Source organism: Microcaecilia unicolor, chromosome 11, assembly GCF_901765095.1.
Source record: "Microcaecilia unicolor chromosome 11, aMicUni1.1, whole genome shotgun sequence".
Lineage (NCBI taxonomy): Eukaryota > Metazoa > Chordata > Amphibia > Gymnophiona > Siphonopidae > Microcaecilia > Microcaecilia unicolor.
Window position 1 is genome coordinate 132,828,598 of NC_044041.1, and position 23,414 is coordinate 132,852,011.

Genomic DNA, 23,414 nt, shown 5'->3' on the forward strand with positions numbered 1-23,414 from the left:
TTATGTCTATTAAACCTCCTTGATTTTTTTGGGTGTACTAAAACCGCGGCAAGGTCCGGTTACTGCCGGCAAGCTCCGCCTACTGGCTTCAGCTCCTACAATGGAATAGATAGTCTCACTTCGTCTCCTGTATCCGACCTCCTAGTTCCAACATCCTCTTGGGTGGCTAGAACGAGAATGAGAACGTGAACACGGAAGTGACGCATACGGAAGTTTAACGTTCGGAGTCGGAGACGAAACGTTGCTGGTGGGGATTGGGAACGGCGGGGTTGGTTTTCGCCATGGGCTCTTCAAAAAAACATAAGACTAAAGAAAAGGCAGCAGTTGGGGCCGAGGAAGAGACGGCGTCGGCTCCTGCACGCCATCGCGAACATAAGAAGCACAGGCACCGCGAGAAGGAGCGCAGGAAGCGTTCCCGCAGCCCAAGGGAACGGGGTCGAGGGGGAAATGGTGCAGGAGAGAGGAGAAACCGCAGCGGGGAGGAGGCAGGAGTCGGTGAGAGGCGGGTCAAGCGCGAGAGACTCGACCCTGGCTATCAGGATGGTGAGATTATGATAATCGTAAATAATGCTTGTCATAATGCTAATAAACTCGTGAAGAAACTTGACTCCTATGATCCTCACATACCAAGGAAAAAGAAAGATGGAAGAATAAATTGTTATGATTCTGTTGGGTACCACCAGCCTGATTAAAACAGTTTCCAAACGTAGCGTGATATGTTGTCTCTGCATATTATGTTTCATGTGATCACTATTAACTACAGGGTAAGAAAAGGGAAATGGGACTTGATATACCGCCTTTCTGTGGGTTTGCAACTACATTCAAAGCGGTTTACATAGTATATGCAGGTACTTATTTGTACCAGGGGCAATGGAGGGTTAAGTGACTTGCCCAGAGTCACAAGGAGCTGCAAAAGACTTGGTCTTTTTCTTGCCTACTTCAAGAGTGAGAAGACATAACTTTTATTTTTTTAATCAATTCTGATAATTTTTGAGCGTGACCTGAGCCAAAGTGTCAGCGGGGTGTGAGCCTAGTAAAATGTGGAAGTATGTTTGATATTATTATATTACTGATCATTGTGGGAAACTGAATATAAAAATCATACCAAGTGGAATCCTTGATCAGTCAGTCGTCTGTATCTTGCTGTAACACCAAGGGTAGGTTCTGACTCAAGTGCTTAAAAAACAAAACAACTGCAGAACCTGTTCTGAAATTTTGGCAATTTATTTAATTTATTTGTATAAACTCATAAGAATTGGTTAAATTTGCTACAGAGATGACACCCAGCCATTCCAGTTTTCAGGAAAATGTTTTTATCTATCCCTCTCTAGACCCCCGCAGGACCCTTCCCCAGGGAGGTGTACAGAGGGTTTGCTCTTCTAAGATCTTGTTAATCACCCCCTCCCTGAATTCCAGTGACACCCCATTCCATGGTGTTATGTCACGGGGTTCTAAGGAGCGCCTCCGGTCATGGAGGCGCAGGGGGGGTGACAGAAGGCGCAGTTCAAATCTAATTCCCATGACCACAGCTTTCTGTCTATCTGGATCTAAGTGAATCTTTGGCCATTTATGTTCCCACATGAAATCTATGTGAGTGAGAAATCTTACTTGTGTGTGTAGTATTCTGTGAAACAGGTGGAGGAGAGAGAATAGATTGAAACAAAGACAGAAACAGTTTAGTGAAAGAAATAGTCTTTTATTCTCACCCAAATCAGGACTTCAGTTTGGTACATTCATCGGACAGATTCTGGATTCAACCGGCCAGAGCTTCGCTCTTTGGAGATTTGTTGGGGAAAACGTTCCAACGATAGCTCTGATGCCTACTTCTTATATAGCATTTTCAGTACATACAAGTCAATTGGAGAGGGACTTTTTTCTCTAATCTTGCTTCATCTCTGAATCACACTTAACCGCAGATCAGGTGCCCACCTGCCTCTCCTCTCAAAGATTTCTTCATAGTGCCAATTTCAACACTTTTAAAACCTCTTTCCTAATACTGAGAGAGATCTGTGTCTTTATATCTTGTGATACTGGAAGCCATTTTATAAAGACAAACTCCATTTTAAGAACCAAGCTTTTTACCATTTTTGTCATTATTTTCTACATCGTAAGTGTTACACTCAATTTGAAAGTTGTACCAGGTTTCATTAAGACTCACCAAGCAGTCCTGCTCTTGCAGGCTCTCTGCTATAAGGCCATCAGCTGGTTATCAGGCCTAGTTAGTGCTTTTCAGCTGTTTTAAGCTGTGTAGCTTGGCCCACCACCATTCCAGTGGATAGGTCTCAAGCTAGAACACATATTAACAAAAACCACAATCAGTATGCATAAGAGAAATATGCATTCTGAGGAGGCGGTGCATGCAAATTTCTCTCATTCATGTGCATGATGGATATCCTAAAAACTTGCCTGGCTGGGTATGTCCTGAGAACTGGGTTGAGACACATTGCACTAGATGAACATAGAATAAAAGAAGTTCTCAAGGGACCTAGGACTATTGCAGAAAAATGAAACAGAATTCACTTAGATTTGTACTGAAAAGGATGTTCCATATCATCATGCTGATCAATCCATAGACTGGTGGGTTGTGTCCATCTACCAGCAGGTGGAGATAGAGAGCAATCCTTTTGCCTCCCTATATGTGGTCATGTGCTGCCGGAAACTCCCCAGTATGTTCTCTATCTCAGCAGGTGGTGGTCACACACAGCAGCAGCTCTGGCTAGGTCTCCAAGCCTAATTTTTAGGTTTTGTTGAGTACCTGGGGTTGAGGGCTCTTCTTGAGCAAGTGCAAACCTGGTGGTGCCATGTCCCTCCTTTTCTCCCCCCTCCCGCTGGCTCCGTTGAAAAAAAAAAAAATTTTTTTGGACGTCCTTAAGGGCGTTTATTTCAACGTTTATTGCAGCTACTCACTGGGACACCAGTTCGTTACAGCTCGGAGCGAGAAGCAGGTAATTTTTACCTTTTTATAGCGGGCGGGGATTCCCCGATCGGTCTCCACGTGGCCTATGGCGTCGGAGGGCGAGGGCGCAAAGATTCGCTCCCCGGACCGCGTGTGCGCTTCTAGCGGGGATGCGGGGGTCTTAAAGTCTGATTCGCCCTTGTTGGGTGTCAGTTTGGAAGCCGGTCAGTGTCCCGGTTCTTCCTCCGGTGCGGCAGTTTTTCCCGCCATAAACGCCCACCCCCTGCTGCTCGCCTCCGCCATCTTGGCCGGCCACTCTTCTCGGACGGCTTCTTCTTGGGCCGCCCTTGAGGTGGGAGACGTTAATGCTATGGCCGCCCTTGATTTGGGCGACGGCAAAAAAGCGGCCAAAGTTAAGCGCCGTTCTTCCCGCACGGCTCCTTCGTGGAGTGTCGCGCCGGACGCCATTTTGGATGCGCAGCATGTTTCTCCCCTGCTCTTGCGAGCGCCAGTTGAGGGTGCGTCTAGGGCTGTGGCCCAGGCTGCTGAAGTGCACAGTCTGGGGGGGTTTCTCCTCCGAGTTCATTTTGCTGCTGCATCAGGCCTTCCTTATGCAAAACGCTGCCCCTGCTCCCTTGTCCGATAAAGGAGTTGAGGCCCCCGGAAGTAAACGCCCTCGGGTAGATTCCCAGGCCTTAGAGGACTCTGTCTCCTCTGATGTAGATGAGGGCAGCGTATCTGAGTTCTCCCAACGGTCCTTTGGGGATTCCTTGGAGGAGAAGGATTCCCGCTCGGATGGAGCGGATGACCCCTCTGCAGCGCGGATCTTTCGCTCAGAGGATTTGCCCAACCTGTTAGTGCAGGCCATGAGCATTTTGAAGATTTCCTCTCCAGAGGACGTCTCTCCCTCAGCCCCTGTTGGCTCCGCCATTATGCTGGGGATGAAGCGCCCGCCTAGAACCTTCCACGTGCATGATGCCATGCACACCTTAATTTCGGCTCAATGGGATGTCCCGGAAGCGAGCCTCAAAGTGGCTAGGGCTATGTCCCGCCTCTATCCTTTGCCTGAAAGTGAACGGGAGGCTTTTCTTTGGCCTACCGTGGATTCTTTAATCACTGCGGTGACTAAGAAAACGGCGTTGCCGGTGGAAGGTGGCACGGCCCTAAAGGACGCCCAAGACAGAAGATTGGAGGCGGCCTTAAGGTCGTCCTTCGAGGCGGCTGCCTTAAGTTTGCAGGCCTCAGTTTGCGGCTCCTATGTGGCCAGGGCGTGCCTGACGATTGTGCAGCGGGCTTCCCCCTCGGATCCTTCCTTGAGGGCTGATTGGCCGGCCCTGGAATCGGGCTTGGCTTATTTGGCAGACTTACTGTATGATGTCTTGAGAGCCTCGGCTAAAGGTATGGCGCAGACAGTCTCTGCGCGGCGGTGGCTTTGGCTGAAGCATTGGTCTGCTGACCATGCCTCTAAGTCCCGCCTGGCTAAGTTGCCTTTTAAAGGCAAGCTGCTCTTTGGGGTCGAGCTGGACAAAATTGTGACCGATCTCGGCACGTCTAAGGGCAAGAGGTTACCAGAGGTCAGGGCTCGGGCCAGTGCTCGCCCCGGTAACTCCAGAGGACTGTTTCAGGAAGCCCGTCGGTACCGCCCGGGCAAGTCGGGCTCCTCTGCCCCCTCTTCCTTCAAGAGGAACTTCTCCCCCAAGCAGCATTCCTTTCGCAGAGACCGCCGTCCCGGAGGTGCGCCCTCCGGTCCTCCCCCAGGGTCTCGTACCCAATGACGGGGTCCTGGTCCATGGCCCAGTGCAGATTGGAGGACGCCTGTCCTCGTTTCTGGGCGAGTGGACCAGGGTAACTTCAGACGCTTGGGTGCTGGAAGTCATCAGAGATGGCTACAAGCTAGAGTTCTGCCGACCCTTAAGAGACGGGTTTGTACTCTCTCCCTGCAAGTCTCCGGTCAAAGCTGTGGCAGTGCAGCAGACCTTGGACAATCTGATCCGCCTTGGTGCAGTTGTTCCGGTGCCAGAAAATCAGCTTGGCAAGGGACGTTACTCCATTTACTTTGTGGTACCAAAGAAAGGAGGTTCTGTACGGCCTATCCTCGACCTCAAAGGGGTCAATCGGGCCTTGAAAGTTCGGCACTTTCGCATGGAGACTCTTCGCTCTGTTATAGCGGCAGTGAAGGCAGGGGAGTTCCTGGCATCCTTGGACATCAAGGAAGCGTACCTGCATATTCCCATCTGGCCTCCTCATCAACGCTTTCTGCGTTTTGCAGTCCTGGGCCGACACTTCCAGTTCAGAGCCCCTCCCGTTCGGGTTGGCTACTGCTCCGCGGACCTTCTCCAAAGTAATGGTGGTCATCGCGGCCTTCCTGCGAAAGGAAGCAGTACAAGTCCATCCTTATCTGGACGACTGGTTGATCCGAGCCCCCTCTTATGCAAAGTGCGGCAAAGCTGTGGACCGGGTGATTGCTCTTTTGAGCTCCCTGGGGTGGATCATCAACTGGGAGAAAAGCCAGCTGCGCCCGACTCAGTTCCTGGAGTATCTGGGAGTTCGATTCGACACCCAAGTGGGCAGAGTGTTCCTGCCGGACAATCGGATTGTCAAACTTCAGGCTCAGGTGGACCAGTTCCTAGTAGCCTCTCCGCTTCGGGCTTGGGACTATGTGCAGCTGTTGGGCTCTATGACGGCCACGATGGAAGTAGTGCCCTGGGCCAGGGCTCATATGAGACCACTACAGCACTCTCTGCTGCAGCGCTGGACTCCGGTGACGGAGGATTATGCTGTGCGCCTTCCCTTGGACCCAGCAGTGCGCAAGGCGCTGAGCTGGTGGCTGAAGACAGACAAGTTGTCTGCAGGAATGCCTCTTGTGACCCTGGAGTGGCTTGTCGTCACGACGGACGCCTCTTTGACGGGCTGGGGAGCCCACTGCTTGGGAAGGACAGCACAGGGGCTCTGGTCTCCTGCAGAGGCAAAGTGGTCTATCAACCTCCTGGAACAGAGCCAGTCGGTTGGCGCTTTTGGAGTTCCTCCCGGTACTGGCGTTGAAGCCAGTATGGGTCCTGTCGGACAATGCCACGGCTGTGGCCTATGTCAACCGCCAGGGAGGTACCAAGAGCGCCCCTCTAGCCAAGGAGGCCATGAATCTATGCCAGTGGGCGGAAGCGAACCTGGAACAGCTGTCGGCGGCCCACATTGCCGGAGTCATGAATGTCAAGGCGGACTTTCTCAGTCGCCATACCTTGGATCCCGGAGAGTGGCAGTTATCGACTCGAGCGTTCTTGGACATCACGAAGCGCTGGGGCCAGCCGAGCCTAGATCTGATGGTGTCATCGGCCAATTGCCAAGTGCCGCGCTTTTTCAGCAGAGGACGGGACCCTCGATCTCTGGGAATAGATGCTCTTCTCCAACAGTGGCCGACACAGGAGCTTCTCTATGTGTTCCCGCCCTGGCCCATGTTGGGCAGGGTACTAGACCGGGTGGCAAAGCATCCGGGCCGGATAATCCTGGTGGGTCCGGACTGGCCCAGACGTCCCTGGTATGCGGACTTGATCAGGCTCTCAGTGGACGACCCTCTGCGGCTGCCAGTGGAGCAGGGCCTGTTGCATCAGGGTCCCGTGGTGATGGAGGATCCCTCCCCCTTTGGTCTTACGGCCTGGCTATTGAGCGGCAGCGTCTGAGGAAGAAGGGCTTCTTAGACAAGGTCATCGCCACTATGCTGAGAGCGAGGAAGCGCTCTACTTCTGCTTACGCCAGGGTTTGGCGTACCTTTGCAGCGTGGTGTGAAGCAGGCTCACTTTCTCCCTTCACTGCTCCAATTTCTTCAGTGTTGGCGTTCCTGCAAGAAGGTCTGGAGAAAGGCCTGTCGCTCAGTTCCCTTAAAGTCCAGGTAGCGGCTCTGGCTTGCTTCAGGGGCCGCCTGAAGGGTGCTTCCCTGGCTTCGCAGCCAGATGTGGTGCGTTTTCTCAAGGGAGTTAATCACCTGCGCCCTCCTCTGCACTCAGTGGTGCCTGCGTGGAATCTCAACCTGGTGCTAAGAGCCTTGCAGAAGCCGCCTTTTGAACCCTTGTCGAGGGCATCTCTGAAAGACCTGACGTTGAAAGCAGTCTTTTTGGTGGCTATCACTTCAGCCAGAAGAGTTTCCGAGCTCCAGGCACTCTCATGTCGAGAGCCTTTTCTGCAGTTCACTGAGGCAGGAGTGACTATTCGCACAGTGCCTTCCTTCCTGCCCAAGATTGTTTCTCGTTTCCATGTGAATCAGCAGCTCTGTCTCCCCTCCTTTCGTAGGGAGGACTACCCAGAGGAATACTCTGCTCTCAAATATCTGGATGTGAGACAAGTCATCATCAGATACTTGGAAGTGACCAATGATTTCCGGAAGTCGGATCATCTGTTTGTCCTGTTTGCAGGTCCTAGTAAGGGTCTGCAGGCTGCTAAGCCTACAGTGGCAAGATGGGTCAAGGAAGCCATTGCAGCGGCTTATGTGGCCGCGGGGAAGGTGCCGCCTATCCAGCTGAAGGCTCACTCCACTAGAGCTCAGGCGGCCTCGATGGCAGAGGCCGGGTCCGTCTCCTTGGAAGAGATATGCAAGGTGGCAACTTGGGCATCGGCCCATACCTTCTCCAGACATTACCGCTTGACTGTGGCTGCTTGGGCTTGGAGCTTCAGTGTTGCGGTCAGGGATTTCAATGTCCCGCCCTGGGTGAGTACTGCTTCGGTACATCCCACCAGTCTATGGATTGATCAGCATGATGATATGGAAGGTAAAATTATGTATCATACCTGATAATTTTCTTTCCATTAATCATAGCTGATCAATCCATAGCCCCTCCCAGATATCTGTACTGTTTATATTCTGGTTGCATTTCAGGTTCAAGTTTAGTCTTCAGTTCCTGTTCAGGAGGACTTCGTGTTCAAGTTTTTTCAATTGGATTCTTCAAGAGTTGAGACGAGTTTGTGTTACAGTGAGCTGGTGCATTCCTCTCCCCTCCGTTTTACGGGGCTGGATTGAGACATAAATTCTGCCGGCGCTCCCTCCCGCTTCGTGCGGCTGTAGGGCAGCTTTGTACCCCTCCCGCTTCGGTGGTGTTAGGGTCAGTCAGCTCCTCCCGCGGTTGCGGTTGCAGGATAAGCCAGATCCCCCCGCATCGGCGGGGTGGTGTCCCTCCCCTGCTCTGCGGGGATGAGCTGGACGGATTCCCCTCCCCCACTTGTGTGGGGATGAGCTGAGTTAATTCCCCTCCCCCGTTTCGGCGGTGGTGAGCTGGGCAGAGTGTCCCTTTGTGGGTGTAATTCTCTAAGTGCTGAGTCCTGCGGATGGAGCTTGGTTATCGACATACTGAGGAGTTTCTGGCAGCACATGACCACATATAGGGAGGCAAAAGGATTGCTCTCTATCTCCACCTGCTGGTAGATGGACACAACCCACCAGTCTATGGATTGATCAGCTATGATTAATGGAAAGAAAATTATCAGGTATGATACATAATTTTACCTTCTACCAGTCCCCCAACCTCTACGTGCCCTGCTCCTTTTGTCCATCCACCCATACACAAAACCCTTAGTGTAATCATATTCATCGCGCTTGTACTTAGATATTTTTACCTCTCTTTGTTGACTCCGATACTGGTCAATTCTGGAATTGTGTTCGTCCAATTTGTTTATCAAAAACAGACTTCTCATATACTTGCTTAATACTTTCAATTTTAAGTCTGAGCTCTTGCTGTAAATTACCAATCTCCTCCTGCAGAACGTCAATGGTCAGCAACATCAAGTCCAGTGAGCTTTTTATGACAGCTAACTGGTCTAGCAGTGCTGGTATCTGTGTAGTGCCTCTCCTCTCTTTCCTTTACCTGGCCAACTTCTTCTGAATGTAACCTTTTCTTTTCTCATCTCTTTTTCTAGTATTTCCAACTTTTTTTTATGTGAACTGCTTTGATGTATTATATGAAATCAATAAAGAATAGAATAGGTACTGAAATTCCACTCTTGCCAATGGCATCTACAAATTTAAACCTCCTTTAAATTGTGTGTTGTATTGTTTTCAGGCTATCAGGATCTGAGAACTAGAATCCCTTTCCACAGCCTCCCAGTTGACACATTTTACTTTCCCTAATAACCACCTTTCCTTAAAGACAAACTCAAAACAGCAAAAAGCAACCCAGTTCTCATCAATTCTTTCCCTTTCATTTATTGTCCATTCACAAAGAGCTGTCCCCAATCCACTTGCATCCCATGGTTGCTTTTGACATACCTCCTAATGAGTCCTGGCCCCAGGTGATGTTATTGGTGTGGAAGCAGGGGTGAGGCCACAAGGCACAGCAGTGCTGCTTGGGGGGGAGGTGGTGACTGGGGCCAAGTTAGTTAATATCTAATATTTTGCTCCTGCAATGTTCCAGTGTCTCTCACTGCATTCGTAACCATCTCCTGACGTCACTCTCCCGCAGTAGAAGCCTGCTTGCCTGATGTCAGGAGATGTTACTACTCGAAGCAGGGAGGCGGGAAGCACCCAACCAAAAAACTGAGAGAGGGCTGAAACGTTGATCTCGAGGACGCTTCTGTCAATCTCTCACAGAAACTTACCGCCATCGGGCGCTACGAGTTCGCACCACCGTCTCCATCCCCTCCTCCCAGTTCAGCAGTCTGCCCCCCCCCCCCCCCCCCCCCCCCCGTATGTCACCACCTCTCTCTGTCTCTCTGGCCTCCGAGTGCAAGGAGGACGTGTGCGAGTGCCCCAGCCCTTTGTACATGGCAGCTGTTGTTTAAAAAGTTTTACCTCCTGCTTGGCCGGCAACACTCAAGTCCACCAAGTACAGACACTGCTTCAGACACGCTGTGGTTGGCTGTTCCTCTGGTCCCGTCATTTCCTGTTTGCGGAAGGGCGGGACCACAGGAACAGCCAACCACAGCGTATCTGAAACGGCGTCTGTACTTGGTGGACTTGAGTGTTGCCGGCCGAGCAGGAGGTAAAACTTTAAACAGCAGCTGCCACGTACGAAGGGCTGGGGCACTCGCACACGTCCTCCTTGCACTCGGAGGCCACAGAGGGAGGGAGGCGCTGGGCGGCAGAAATCAGCGGGGGGGGGGGGGGGGGTCCTGAGATGAGAGGGGGGTGGGGGTCCTCAGACAAGAGAGGGTGGGGGGGGGGGTCCTAGAGGAGGGGGTGAGGAGGAGGGGAGGGGGCCCAGGAACCTTGCTAGGGCCCATTTCCTTTCTGTTGGAAACGGGCCTCTTTTACTAGTAGGGAACTAAAAAGGTCATGCAGTAGAAGGCTATGTCCAGTAGTGTGTTTAACTGCTTAGAAGATAGGAAACTGAAAGCAGGTATAAATGGCCAGTTTTACCAGTTGTGGAGGATCCCATGGACCTGTGTTGGGACTACTGTTTACATATGATCTGAAAAAGGAAGCAATGAATGAGGTGACAGGATGTTTAGATGACACAATTTTTCAAATTAATGAAATCCTAAATGGATTTGGAAGATTTTATGAGAGATGGGGAAATCTGGTCATCAGTAGGGCAGATGAAACAATAGGGCAAACTAATCCTGTACATCCAGTGCTGGGCTTTTCACATTAGAAGTTTATCACTCAAGAAAAGGATCTTGGAGAATTTGCGAAGAATATTGAAATACTTGGCTTAATTCAGTGGCAACTACTGCAGAAAAGAAAAAAAATATGGCAAATTTTTACGTAAAATTTGGAATAGACACATCCAGGTTGGGATGTGTCAAATTCTGGTAGTATTTTAGGAATGGATATGCTAACATGAAGCCTTTTAAAAATATATGGACATGTATGGGGCTGGCAATGTGTGGATTAATTTTGTGTGTGGTAGTTCTTAGTAACAATTTGTTTTTAAATCTTATTTTCTTCTAACAGTTCCTGGGCCAAAGTCTGCCTCTGGTGATGCTTCTCTCAGCATTGAGGAAACTAAGTAAGTGTGAAACAAAAGGCTTAAAGAGAGATGTTGCACTGTAGAGTTAATGACCAATTAACGGTTTCAGTAAAGCACTGAGGCCCAGATGCATTAACCCTTCGTAAAAAATCTGGAAACGTAAAACTGCTTAACGATTTCGAAAGTACGAGCAATGCAGGAAAAATGCACCGTAGAAAATTTCGGAACGGTACTCAGAAGTCGGATGCATGAAAATTTCGGAAATCCGTTCGGAAATGCATACGCCCGGATCAACGTGGCTAACCTACGTGTATGTAACGTCATAGGCGTGCGTCCACGGCGTATAATAGTCGAGTCGCAACTTTTTAAAATCACAACTACCGAGCGCTGCGACTTGATTGTTGTGTGTTGTTCTCTGTGCTGGCAATAGAAAGACGTTTACAAAGTTAAAATTTTGATTTATAGTAAATTGCGTTGTTTTCCACATTTTTTTTTTTTTGCTTTCGCTGTGTATCGTGTGGTTTCAGGCACTCTGCTTTTTTATGGGTAGTAAACAGATGATAAGTTTGCAGCCATGCTCCTGTTGTTTCATTTCACATTTTCGTGCTTCGATGGTGCTGCCATGTTATTGTTCCTTTATGCTGCATTTTATTATTGTCCAAGGTGTGTGGCATGTAACATGTGGTTCCCACAATTTTTGGTCCATAAGTGTTCCTAGGTGATTAAATTGTTTTGGGGTGTATTTTTGTGCCATTTTTGTGTGCATTGACGTGTTACGATGGATTTGTCTGACAGCTGTGGCCTGAACGACAGTTTCAACTCCTCGTTAAATCTTTTGCGGTAAATGAATCGTTGTAAGCGTCGGTATGGTTGGTGCATTGCGATTTGTTCATATTCAATTGGAAGTGACTCGTTTGCATCCCGTTTTCGTTGTCTGCTATCGGCTTCAGAAAAGGGCCCTTAATGCATGAGACGGTGGGAAATTTCATCGTTCAGCGGCCGTTAAAGGGTCATTACAGTTTTGTGCATCTAGGCCTGAGAAAAACAGCCAAAACAGTAAAAGGTGTGTAGGGCAGTGTTTTCAACCACTGTTCTGCAGTACGTTTATGTGCTGCAAAATCACTCAATGAGCTAGAGTCATCAATAGAGAAAAAAGTTGGGGTGGACTCAATTCATAGTTTTTAATCATTAACATTTTATTAGAACAACTCATTACAATCTAAAAAGTTATTTTATTATAAACCCTGCCTTTATATAGACCTCTGAAAACTAAACTAATGTATTAATGTACAATTGTGCAATTATGTGTTTTAAAGTCTTGCCTCACCCCATGCTTGGAATAAACTCCCTGATCCCATACGCCAGGCCCCCTCCCTGCCCATCTTCAAATCCTTGCTCAAAGCCCACCTCTTCAATGTCGCCTTCGGCACCTAACCACTACACCTCTATTCAGGAAATCTTGACTGCTCCAACTTGACATTTCATCCTTTAGATTGTAAGCTCCTTCGAGCAGGGACTGTCCTTCTTTGTTAAACTGTACAGCGTAACCCTAGTAGCGCTCTAGAAATGTTAAGTAGTAGTAAAGTCAACAATAATCCATTCTTTTCTCTCTCCCTTGTACTAATTTTGGAAAGTTTTTGGGTTCTTTTATCCTTACAACTTATATATGAGGATTAATTTTCACCTATTTTTAACCCATCCCCCTTACTCCTACACCTTACCTTCTATGGTTTTTTATCGCCTTTCCCTTTTTATTCCACAATTCATATAGTCCCCAGATCTTCTCATGGAAACAAATTGTGGTTGCTTGTATGCCATAAACCAGTGCTTATAAATCTTTTCCACTGCTCTCTGTAAGAGCCAGCAGCTGAGTACAGCTGCTGACTTTGTCTGCCCTCTTGCGACAGCATTTCCAAGTTGGAAAAATGGTCCCGGGGGGGGGGGGGGGGGGGGGGGGGTCCTGCAGCCGCCTTCAGGTTTCCTGCACAGAGGCATCAAGGCATGTGGTCCTGATGTCTTTGGGAATGGCGGCCATATTTGAACATTCTCATTTCTTTCCTGTTGCAGTTTCTGTGCAACAGGACAGCTCACAGACCCTATTGGAGATGTGGGGGGGTGGGGGGGGGGGGGGGGGGGGGGGGGGGGGGGGGTTCTCGCTTATACCCACCCCAGGTTCATCAAGGGCAGATGGAACAGATTCACTTAATAGCTGGAGGTCTTTGGTAACAAGTAGATTAACTAAATTATAAAGTCTAGTTAGAGTTTGACCTTACAAATTAATTTTTCATAATATTTGAATTTGGCAGATTTTATAGCCGATTTGCATTTTGTGAATTTTTTCCTCCATTCGGTTTTGTTTTCCTCAGTTTTGTGTTTGCACGATTTCCTTTCAAATTTTCTGCATAATCTTTAGGCGTTCATAGTGTTAGTATCAAACCACAGTGATTAGTTTTCTTGTTTTTTGTTCAGGAGCTATGCAGTCTCATCTTTGTTGTTTTATCCCAGAGTAGAGAAATAAATGTGAATTGAATTGGAACAGGAACAAAACTCTGTTATGTCTGTTTTGCCCCTTGTTATATAAGTCGTGGTAGAGTGAAGAGCATTAGATTTTGGGGATATTTCACTCCAATTAAGTGTGAATGTTAGCTTTTTGTAGGCTGACATTGTTGTATACTTCCAGCCATAATGAAATGTGAATTCAGAGAAGTCCTTTCTGATAGGAAGCATGAGTTGGAGGACTAATAAAACTCCAAAAGTTGAGAATCCAAGATGGCATCGGAGTGAGAGGTCGCGTCCCGAGACCCTCCCGGACCTGGCGCCTACAAAGTTGCAGATTGGAGGGGTTACCCACCGAGATGGAGTGCTGAGAAGCTGAGCGATCTGCCTGGATTGTCAGAGGTGGGAGAGCGGCGGCAGAAATTGGATGGGTTCGGAGGAGAGGGCGACCAATTCTGTTGCTTCACGAGGCGGTAATTTTTCAGCCGGGCAGTCTGGAGGCGCGGTGCCGCCAAAGCAGCTGAATAGCGAAGCGTCCCTTGTGAGGCTGGAGCGGAGCTCCGAAGTGCAGAGAGGGCAAGGTCTGCGGAGACAACTGGACCCGGACATGATTGTGGGGAGTGGCAGGCGAAATCTCTGAGGGCAGCAGCGTGAGGTGAGACACCTGGAGAGGAGTGGGCCTGGCGGTGCTGATGATTATAGGCAAGACTGAGGAGACGGCCTGATCGGAACAGCAGGGCAGAGGGAAGAGGAGAAATATAGTCCCGGCGGGGAGATCAGCTGATGATACTGCAGGGAGCAGCGTAATAATTTTGAGGAGCTGTGGCTCTGGAGTAGCGCAGTACTGTATGTGGTAAATGCATGAGGGTGGCTTGCTACAGGGAGCAAGGTCACACTCATAACAGAAGAGCGCAGAAAAGACCGGACTGTTGCAGCGGGCTGGGGAATGCCGCCGAAAAAGGTTTGGGATCGGTTCCGGTTTTCTTCGGAACATGGCAAAAAAACCCTGGTGGAACCAGCTGGGACAGTGTGGTGGAGTAAAGATGGCGGTGAGCCCGGCGGTGGCTGGAGAGGAGCATGTGCAGACGGCTTGGAGCCTGGTGAAAGCGTAAAAATGGAGATGGTGGCTTGGTTTAAAGAACTGAAGGCTGATTTGACAGGGGTCCGGCAGGATATACAATCTGCCCTCTGAGAAATTAGGGATGACATAAGTGAATTGGGAACGCGGGTTGATACATCAGGGAACAGGGCCAAAAAAGATGGGAGGAGTGGCCATTTTGATTAGACAAACTTGTGGGATTGTGATTAAAGAGGTGTTTCTTGACACTAGTGGGCGTTGTGTGAGCCTTTGAGGTGGTTGCAGGTGAAGGAGCTAACATTGCTTCCATAGCGTCCCCAGATCAATCCAGAGACTTGTGGGTTATGTCCCTCCACTAGCAGGTTAGATAGAGAGAACACCGAAGTTTGCCACAAGAGGGCATGTGCAGCCATCCCAACTTCAATATTCTCTCTATCTAGCAGGGAAGAGACATACTGTGCAGCTCTGCATTGATTTGCAGTGAATTGGCTCCTAACCCGTTCCCTTGGGGGTTGTTGAGCCTAATTTGGGTTGAGGTGCTTTCTGGCACATTTGGGCAACACCTGGTGGTGCCAGGTCCCTGCCTGTCTCCCCCGTCAACCTGAAAGCCTGAAGGAATCGGCCTGCCTGTGATTTTCTCCTGCCTCTCTTTAAAAAAAAAAAAAAAGTAGAGTCAACATAGGCGATTTCACTAACGGAGCAATCCAAATTGGTGGTAAGGCAGCGTTTTTCTTCTGCAGACTCTGAGTTACTTGTCGGAACTACTGGGGAGTCTGGTTTTGGCGCGATGTCGGCCTCTGAAACTGTTAAACGGTGCTCGCGTTGCGGGGCCCGAAAGACGGCGTCCGGGGTGTGCGAGAGCTGTACCGGAGCCTTGGGCAAGCCCGGTCAGATCAGTTGGAGCGTGCGGGGGGGGGGGGGGGGAGCGGCTGAGTCGACCGATTCCCGCTTGGCGGGAAAGCTGTTGGTAGCTGCGGTGCGTGGATCAGCCGCCGCCATTCTCTCCTCCCCCCTCAGCCGCAAGCAAGCACGGCGGCGGGAACGCAGCTCTCAGCTGAATCTGTGCCGGATCACGGTTCTTTGGATTTTTCCCCCTCGGGGACAGCGCAGACGGTGGCGTTTTCCCCAGAGTTTGTGCTGCTTGTGCACAAAGCCTTCTTAATGAAAGCGGCGGGGGGAGGGGTGGGATTCTATGGAGGCCCTTGTGGATCAGGGGCAGCGTGACTCTTTGCCTGATTTCTCACATAGAGGCCATAAAAGGGCCCGATTGGAGTGTTTTAGTCTGGCAGCTGAGGGATCGGGTCAGTCGGACTCTGATGAAGCGCCGTTGTCAGTAGATTCCCTTCTGGAGTCCATAGAGGACGGAGAGCTGCCGGCGAGGGAAGGGGATGACCTTACCGCGGCCAGGCTGTCCCGTAAGGAGGAACTTCCGTCCTTGATTGTGAAGGCTATGGAGATACTAAACATTTCTGCTCCCGAACCCGCGTCGCAGTCATCTGCGCCCTCTATTATGTCGGGTACCAGGTCTCTCTCTACTACTACTACTACTTAACATTTCTAGAGCTTTCACATTCATGAGGCCATGCACATGCTCATTAAGGCCCAATGGGATTCGCCGGAGGCCAGTCTGAGAGTGGCACGGGCTATGGCCAAACTATGTCCTTTGAAACGGGAGGACTTAGATTCTTTGCGTTTGCCAGCAGTGGATTCCTTAATTACAGCGGTGACAAAGAAGACTACCTTGCCGGTAGAGGGAGGCACCGCCCTCTGAGACCCTCAGGACCGGAGACTTGAGGCCTCCGTGAAGGCGGCTTTGTCATTGCAGGCTTCCATTTGCGGGTCTTATGCGGCACGGGCTTGCTTCTCCTGGGTGCAGAAGGCAACGTCTGCTGACGACCTCATCGAATCCCTCCTGGCGTTGGAGTCGGGATTGTCATATCTGGTGGATGTCCTATATGACATTCTCAGGGCTTCAGCTAAGGAAGTTTCGTTGGCCGTTTTGGCCCGTCAATGGATTTGGCTGAAGCACTGGGCCGCAGATGTGGCCTCTAAATCCCGTTTGGCGAGGCTGCTTTTTAAGGGACGCCTCCTCTTCGGAGAAGAACTGGCTCAGATTGTGAACGAATTAGGTGATTCCAAAGGGCACTTGCCAGAGGACAAAAGTAAGTCTCAGGCGAAAAGCTTCAGACCCCGCTTCAAGGAGGCCAAACGTTATAGGCCTGGCAAATCCGGGGGATTTTCTGAGCCTCGGTTTCAGCAGAGACAGCAGTCCTTTTGACAGGACCGTCGCCAGCCTGCCTCGGCCTCTCGCCCCCAGCAGGGTGGCAGAGGTGCCCAATGATGGGGCCCTGGTCCATTCCTTTCCGGCCATAGGGGGACGGCTGTCTCAGTTTGGGAAGGCGTGGGCCGGGGTTACCACAGACGAATGGGTACTGGATATTTTTCGGGACGGATACAAGTTGGAGTTCGCCAGTCCTCTTTCGGACAGTTTCCTAGAGTCTCCTTGCAAGTCTCCACTAAAGAGAGCAGCGGTGCAGGAGACTCTGGCGGAATTATTGCGCCTAGGGGCAGTCGTGCCGGTGCCTTCGGCCGAAGTCGGCCAGGGTCGCTACTCTATTTACTTCGTTGTGCCAAAGAAGTACGGAAAATGTCGGCCCGTTCTAGATCTCAAAGCGGTCAACAGAGCACTCAAAGTAAGGCACTTCAGGATGGAAACGTTGCGCTCGGTCGTGGCGGTCGTGCAACCGGGAGAGTTTCTCACAGCGCTCGATCTGAAAGAGGCATACTTGCACATTCCCATTTGGCCGCCTCATCAGCGTTTCCTTCGCTTTGCGGTAATGGGACAGCATTTTCAATTCAGAGCCATGCCTCTCGGTCTGGCCACGGCACCCCGCACCTTCTCCAAGGTAATGATGGTGGTGGCAGCCTTCTTGCGGGCCAAAGGAGTACAGGTTCATCCGTATCTCGACGACTGGCTCATTCGGGCGCCGTCTCAGGAGGAATGTGCCTGGGCGACGCAGTCGGTAATGGATCTTCTACGTTCGCTGGGTTGGGTGATCAACATGCACAAATGTCATTTCGTCCCAACCCAGACATTGGAATATCTGGGAGTGCTGTTCGATACGCTCAGGGCAGAGTGTTCCTTCCAGAACCTCGCAGGTTGAAGCTCGTGAGGCAGATTTCTTCTCTTCTGCAGGTAGCCGCTCCGAAGGCATGGGACTATGTTCAAGTCCTGGGATCGATGGCCGCGACGCTGGACGTGGTTCCTTGGGCCAGGAGTCGCATGCGGCCGTTGCAGTGGTCTGCTCAGTCATTGGTCCCCTTTATCGGAGGATTATGCGGTTCGGATTCCATGGCAGGCTCGAGCGCGTTTTGCCATTCTGTGGTGGCTCCAGCCGGATCCCCTGAGGCGCGGCATGCCCCTCGCCTCTCCAGAATGGAGGGTGGTCACGATAGATGCCAGCCTCTCCGGTTGGGGGGGGCTCATTGCCTAGGTCATTCAGCGCAGGGGGTGTGGAGCTCGTCGAAGGCCCGCCTATCAATCTTCTGGAGTTGCGGGCTATTCGGCTGGCGCTTCAAGCATTCGAGGGTTTGGTGCTGAACCACTCGGTGCGAATTCTTTGCGACAATGCGACAGCGGTGGCTTTCGTCAATCGCCAGGGGGGCACTCGGAGCGCTCAGTTGTCTACGGAGGCTCTGGCTCTCTGCCGCTGGGCGGAAACGCGGCTCTTACTATTGTCAATGGCGCACATCGCGGGAGTCCTGAATGTGCAGGCGGACTTCCTCAGCCGGAATCGGCTGGATGCGGGAGAGTAGGAGCTCTCTTAAGTGGCGTTCACCCAGATTACAGATCGCTGGGGGATGCCGGTAGTGGACCTGATGGCCCGGTCGTCCAATGCCAAAGTGCTTCGATTCTTCAGCAGAGGCAGGGAATTCGGGTCCGAAGGAATAGACGCGTTGTTGGAAAGGGGGCCGCAGGACCTGCTGTACGTATTTCCTCCTTGGCCCATGGTCGGTCGGGTGGTCGGCAGGATCGCGCATCATCCGGGAGTAGTGATTCTGGTAGCTCCGGATTGGCCCAGACGCCCTTAGTATGCGGACTTAGTGCGTCTGATGATAGATGAACCGTTGCGTCTGTCGGATATTCCCGATCTTCTGGTGCAGGGACCAGTGAGCATGCAGGATCCTCTTCCATTTGCGCTTACTGCTTGGCTTTTAAGCTGTCACGGCTCAGGCGCAAGGGCTATCCTGAACCGGTGATTGGAACGATGCTGCAGGCGCGTAAGAGGTCTACTTCTGCGGCGTACGCTAGAGTCTGGAGAACCTTTGTCTCTTGGTGTTCGTCGGCAGGCGTCTCGCTGGAATCGTCCCCTCTCGGGTCTATTTTGGCCTTTCTGCAGGAGGGGCTTGATAAGGCCCTGTCTTTAAGCTCTCTCAAGGTACAGGTGGCAGCGTTGGCCTGTTTCCGAGGTCACTGGGGTGGTCGCTCTTTGGCTGCTCATCCGGATGTGGTTCGTTTTCTCCGGGGCGTTAGTCATGTTAGATCTCCTCGGCTTCTGGTAGTTCCGGGATGGAATTTGAACATTGTACTGAGGGCGTTCCAGCGGGCCCCATTTGAGCCCTTGAGTAAGACGTCTTTTAAGGATCTCACGTTGAAGACGGTGTTTTTGGTGGCCATGGCTTCGGCAAGATGGGTCTCCGAGTTGCAGGCCCTGTCGTGCAGGGACCTCTTTCTCCGTTTCTCAGAGGCGGGGGTCTCGGTTCGTACTGTTCCTTCTTTTCTGCCAAAGGTGATTTCGCGTTTTCACCTAAATCAGGAAGTATATTTGCCAACCTTCAAGCGGGAAGATTACCCGGAGGAGTTTCATCAGTTGCGGTGTTTGGATGTCAAAAGGGCTCTTATCGCATATTTAGAGGTGACTAATGGCTTCCGGAAATCAGATCATCTCTTTGTGTTGTTTGCGGGACACAAAAAGGGACAGATGGCTTCTAAGGCTACGATCGCTCGGTGGCTACGGGAAGCGATCGGTTCGGCATATCTGGGGAAACCGGTTCCTCTTCAGGTTCGCGCGCATTCGACTAGAACTCAGGCCACATCCATTGCGGAGTACCAGCTGGTGCCGTTGGATGAGATTTGTAGAGCGGCTACTTGGGCTTCGGTGCGCACTTTCGCTAGACATTACCGGCTTGATGTCGCGGCGCGTCGGGATGCATTCTTCGGCGCTTCGATGTTGTCTTCAGGGAGTAGGCGGTCCCACCCTTCTTGAGGATTGCTTTGGTACATCCCACAAGTCTCTGGATTGATCTGGGGACGCTATGGAAGGTAAAATTATGTCTTACCTGATAATTTTCTTTCCATTAGTCCCATCAGATCAATCCAGAGGCCCTCCCTGGGGTTCACGTTAGCTGATTCTGTATGACGTATATATTGAAGACTTTGAGGTGTTTACAGTTGTGTTCATGTTCTTCTTGTAGTCTGCAAGTCGGGTTAAATCCGTTATTATTCAACAATTGTTACTGTAAGCAGCTGCAAGGATTTCTTTTGCAGCTCGTTTGCTCTGTTAGAGAGGCAGGAGAGTGACCTATGGTTCCAAGGATTTCTTACTGCTTTGGTATCGTATACTGAAGTTGGGATGGCTGCACATGCCCTCTTGTGGCAAACTTCGGTGTTCTCTCTATCTAACCTGCTAGTGGAGGGACATAACCCACAAGTCTCTGGATTGATCTGATGGGACTAATGGAAAGAAAATTATCAGGTAAGACATAATTTTACCTTAACATTTATGCCCCAAATGTGGGACAGGGATTTTTACCAAATATTAAAAGACGAAATTTTGGGATTTGTAAGAGGGCAGGTTGGGGGGGGGGGGGGGGGGGGGCGGGGATTTCAATATAGCTCCTGATGCAAGGCTAGATCATTCGGGAGGGGGAGGGCAGCAGAGGGGGAGTGGTCCTGGTAGGAAGGCATTGCTGCAATTTTTGAGGGGGTTGGAGGTAGCGGACTGTTGGAGGATGTTGCATGGGACACAGCGAGATTATACATTTTATTTGCATGCAGCACAGATGTATTCCCGGATAGATGGGTTATGGGTGCATCGTAATGGATGGCATATGGTGGGGACTGCAGAGATAGAAACCATTTGTGTCTCGGACCATGCGCCAATGTGGATTAAATTGACTGGGTTAGGCCAATGTAGGAGACAAGGAGTCTGGAGGCTTAATGAATCATTGCTTGGGGATGAGAAGATGCGGGAAGGTATTCAGCTTACGATCCAAGAATTCCGACGCTTTAATGACAATGGGGAAATAATAGATGGGGTGTTGTGGGATGCGTTGAAGGTAGTGGTGAGAGGTGCATTGATTAAATGGGGGTCGCGAAAGAAAAGGGAAAAAGGGCAGCGATCGTTGATGTTACGGACAAGGTTATTGTATTTGGAACAGCAACATAAAAGAAACTCTACTCCGCAGGTATGGGCAGAACTTAAGCAAGTAAGAGGAGAGAGCGTGCAATTACAGATCGCAGAGGTGGGTTTTATGAGAACTAAGCGCAATCAGCAACATTTTGAATTTGTTAATAAATCCAGTGCACAGTTGGCCAGGTATTTGTGAGCACGGAGAGGGCATTCTCTTATTCAGAAGTTGAAGGATGATAGGGGAGATTGGAAATATACTGACTTAGGCATAGGATATTGTTTTGTGAAATACTATCAGGAACTTTATAGTGCTTCTGAGGAGATGTTGGAGGTTGACATCGCTCAGTTTTTGGACACTATTTCCCTACCAAGATTGGATGAGTCTGAAAGAGCTCAGCTAGGGGAACCCATCAGATTGGGGGAGGTACAGGGTGTGATAAAACAACTTCCTAATGGTAAAGCACCAGGGTTGGATGGGTATTCGGCGGGGTTTTATAAATGCTTTGTGGGGTAGTTGGCAGACCTCGGTGCGGGTAGGAAATGGAGTTTTGGAAGGGGGTGGTCTACTGGCTTCTATGTTAGAGGTGGGGATAACGGTTTTACCTAAACCAGGGAAGGACCCAGTGGTTTGTAGTGCCTATAGGCCGATTTCACTTCTGAACGTGGATGCTAAGATAGTGACTAAGATCCTGGCTAACAGGTTGGCTAGGGTACTGCCGAAATTGGTTCACGTGGATCAATCAGGATTTATCCCGAAGAGGCAGGTAGGGGATAATATTAGGCTCACTCTTCATTTGATATGGGAGGCACAAAGATCTCAGGTTAGCACAGCTTTGTTGGCCATAGATGCAGAAAAAGCTTTTGATTGGGTTAGCTGGGGGTTTTTGCATATAGTGATGAATCAAATGGGCTTGGGAGCTAATTTTGGAGCTTGGTTGACAGCTTTGTACACTGAGCCGAAGGCACAACTTCATATTAATGGGGGTTATACATCTTTTTTTCCAATTGGTAGAGGAACTAGGCAGGGATGTCCCTTGTCACCCCTTCTTTTTGCATTGTACATTGAGCCGTTGCTGGCGATGGTATGTCAGCATCCGGATTTTCAGGGTATTAGGGTTGGGGGGGATGGAACATCACGTTGCGTTGTTCGCGAATGATGTGCTACTATATGTGGTGGAGCCTGAGCGGACACTACCTGTAGGAGATTTTCAAGGAATTTGAAAGGTATGCTGGCTTAAGGGTTAATATGGATAAGAGTGAGCTATTGGGGATTTCTCTAGCTCAGGGGGAGCAAAGTAGATTGAGAGAATTCTTTGCGTTTAAGTGGGCTAGGCATCACATTAGGTATCTGGGGATCCAGATCCCTAGAGACTTGGGTAGGGTGTATAGTCTCAATTATGGGAAGATAATAGATACAATTCGGGGGGAATTGTCCTGGTGGAAGAGATTGTGGCTTTCGTGGTGGGGACGCATGGCAGTGGTGAAAATGAATGTGTTGCCTAGATTATTTTTGTTTCAGGCGTTACCAGTGGTGGTTCCGAAACGGATATTTAAACAATTGCAGGGTTTGGTGGCCCAATTTATATGGTGGGGGGGGGGGGGGGGGGAGGCAGGCAGCCTCATTTAGCTAGACGAGTGTTATGGGGTGCTCCTGAGAGGGGGGGTCGAGCAGTGCCTAATATTGAATGGTATTATGTTGCTGCCCAGCTGAGGATGATTATGGACTGGGAGAGGGGGATAACTAAGCTCTTACTTATGGACTACTGAAGGAGTGGGTGTGATCTTGGCAGGGATCCAGAATCCTTATGTGAGGCATCTTGTGGAATTGTGGGGAGAAGTGCGGAGGAAATGGGGTCGGTCTGATAGGGTGTCAACACTGGCGCCTTTGAGATGGGAGCCAAAATTTGGGCAAGGAGAGAGAATGCTAGTTTTGTGCGGTGGGAACAAGCGGGCATTGTGAATTTTTGGGTTGGGCTACATGGGGGGGAGGGTGAAGAGTTTTGATACGCTGTGTTCCACGTTTAGTTTGTCGGGGGGGGGGGGAGGATGACATTTCTTATGTTCAGATTAAACATTTTGTGGGGGCAATGGGTTGGAGGGAGGGAAATCCTCAGGAGAGGGAAAGTTTGAAAAATCTATGGCTTTTGTTGAGAAGGGTTTCCAGACCAATTTCAGTGATGTACAAATTTTTAAGGGGATATGATCCCAGACCATTTGGTTTTCAGGAGGCTTGGAAGAAAGACCTAAATCGAAGTTTTTCTGATCAGGAGTGGGAAACCCTTAACCTGCATCTTCCCATTTGCAAAGGACTAAAGTACAAGACCTACCACGCATCTAACTTCCCCTATCTGGGATCCCAACTCTGGAATGCTCTAGCCAGATACATTTGGTCAATTAGTGAATATCTTCCCTTTAGGAAACTATTGAAAACCCATCTATTCAAACAGGTTTACCCGAATGACTTGACATACCATAAGCAAACATAAGCAATACATCTATTTACCGGTTCAACTAACCATTAATAACAATGACTCAGAAAACATCTCCTACCAACCTTCTTACCCTCCATGCTCGTCCCAACTTTTCCTTTATCGCCCCACCTCCTTACTTATCCCTATCCTTTCTCTCGCACCTCTTCTGTC

General features: G+C 50.0%; 1 protein-coding gene across 1 annotated transcript in view; it reads left to right on the forward strand.

The window, feature by feature from the left end:
* The first annotated feature begins 224 nt into the window (after positions 1 to 224).
* Positions 225 to 23,414, forward strand: part of SART1 (spliceosome associated factor 1, recruiter of U4/U6.U5 tri-snRNP) — a 244,084-nt gene continuing 220,894 nt past the window's right edge. The window contains exons 1-2 of the mRNA XM_030219089.1: positions 225 to 543; positions 10,770 to 10,824. Coding sequence (XP_030074949.1) covers positions 282 to 543; positions 10,770 to 10,824 — 317 coding nt within the window. The 5' untranslated portion in view covers positions 225 to 281. The remainder of the gene's footprint in view (positions 544 to 10,769; positions 10,825 to 23,414) is intronic.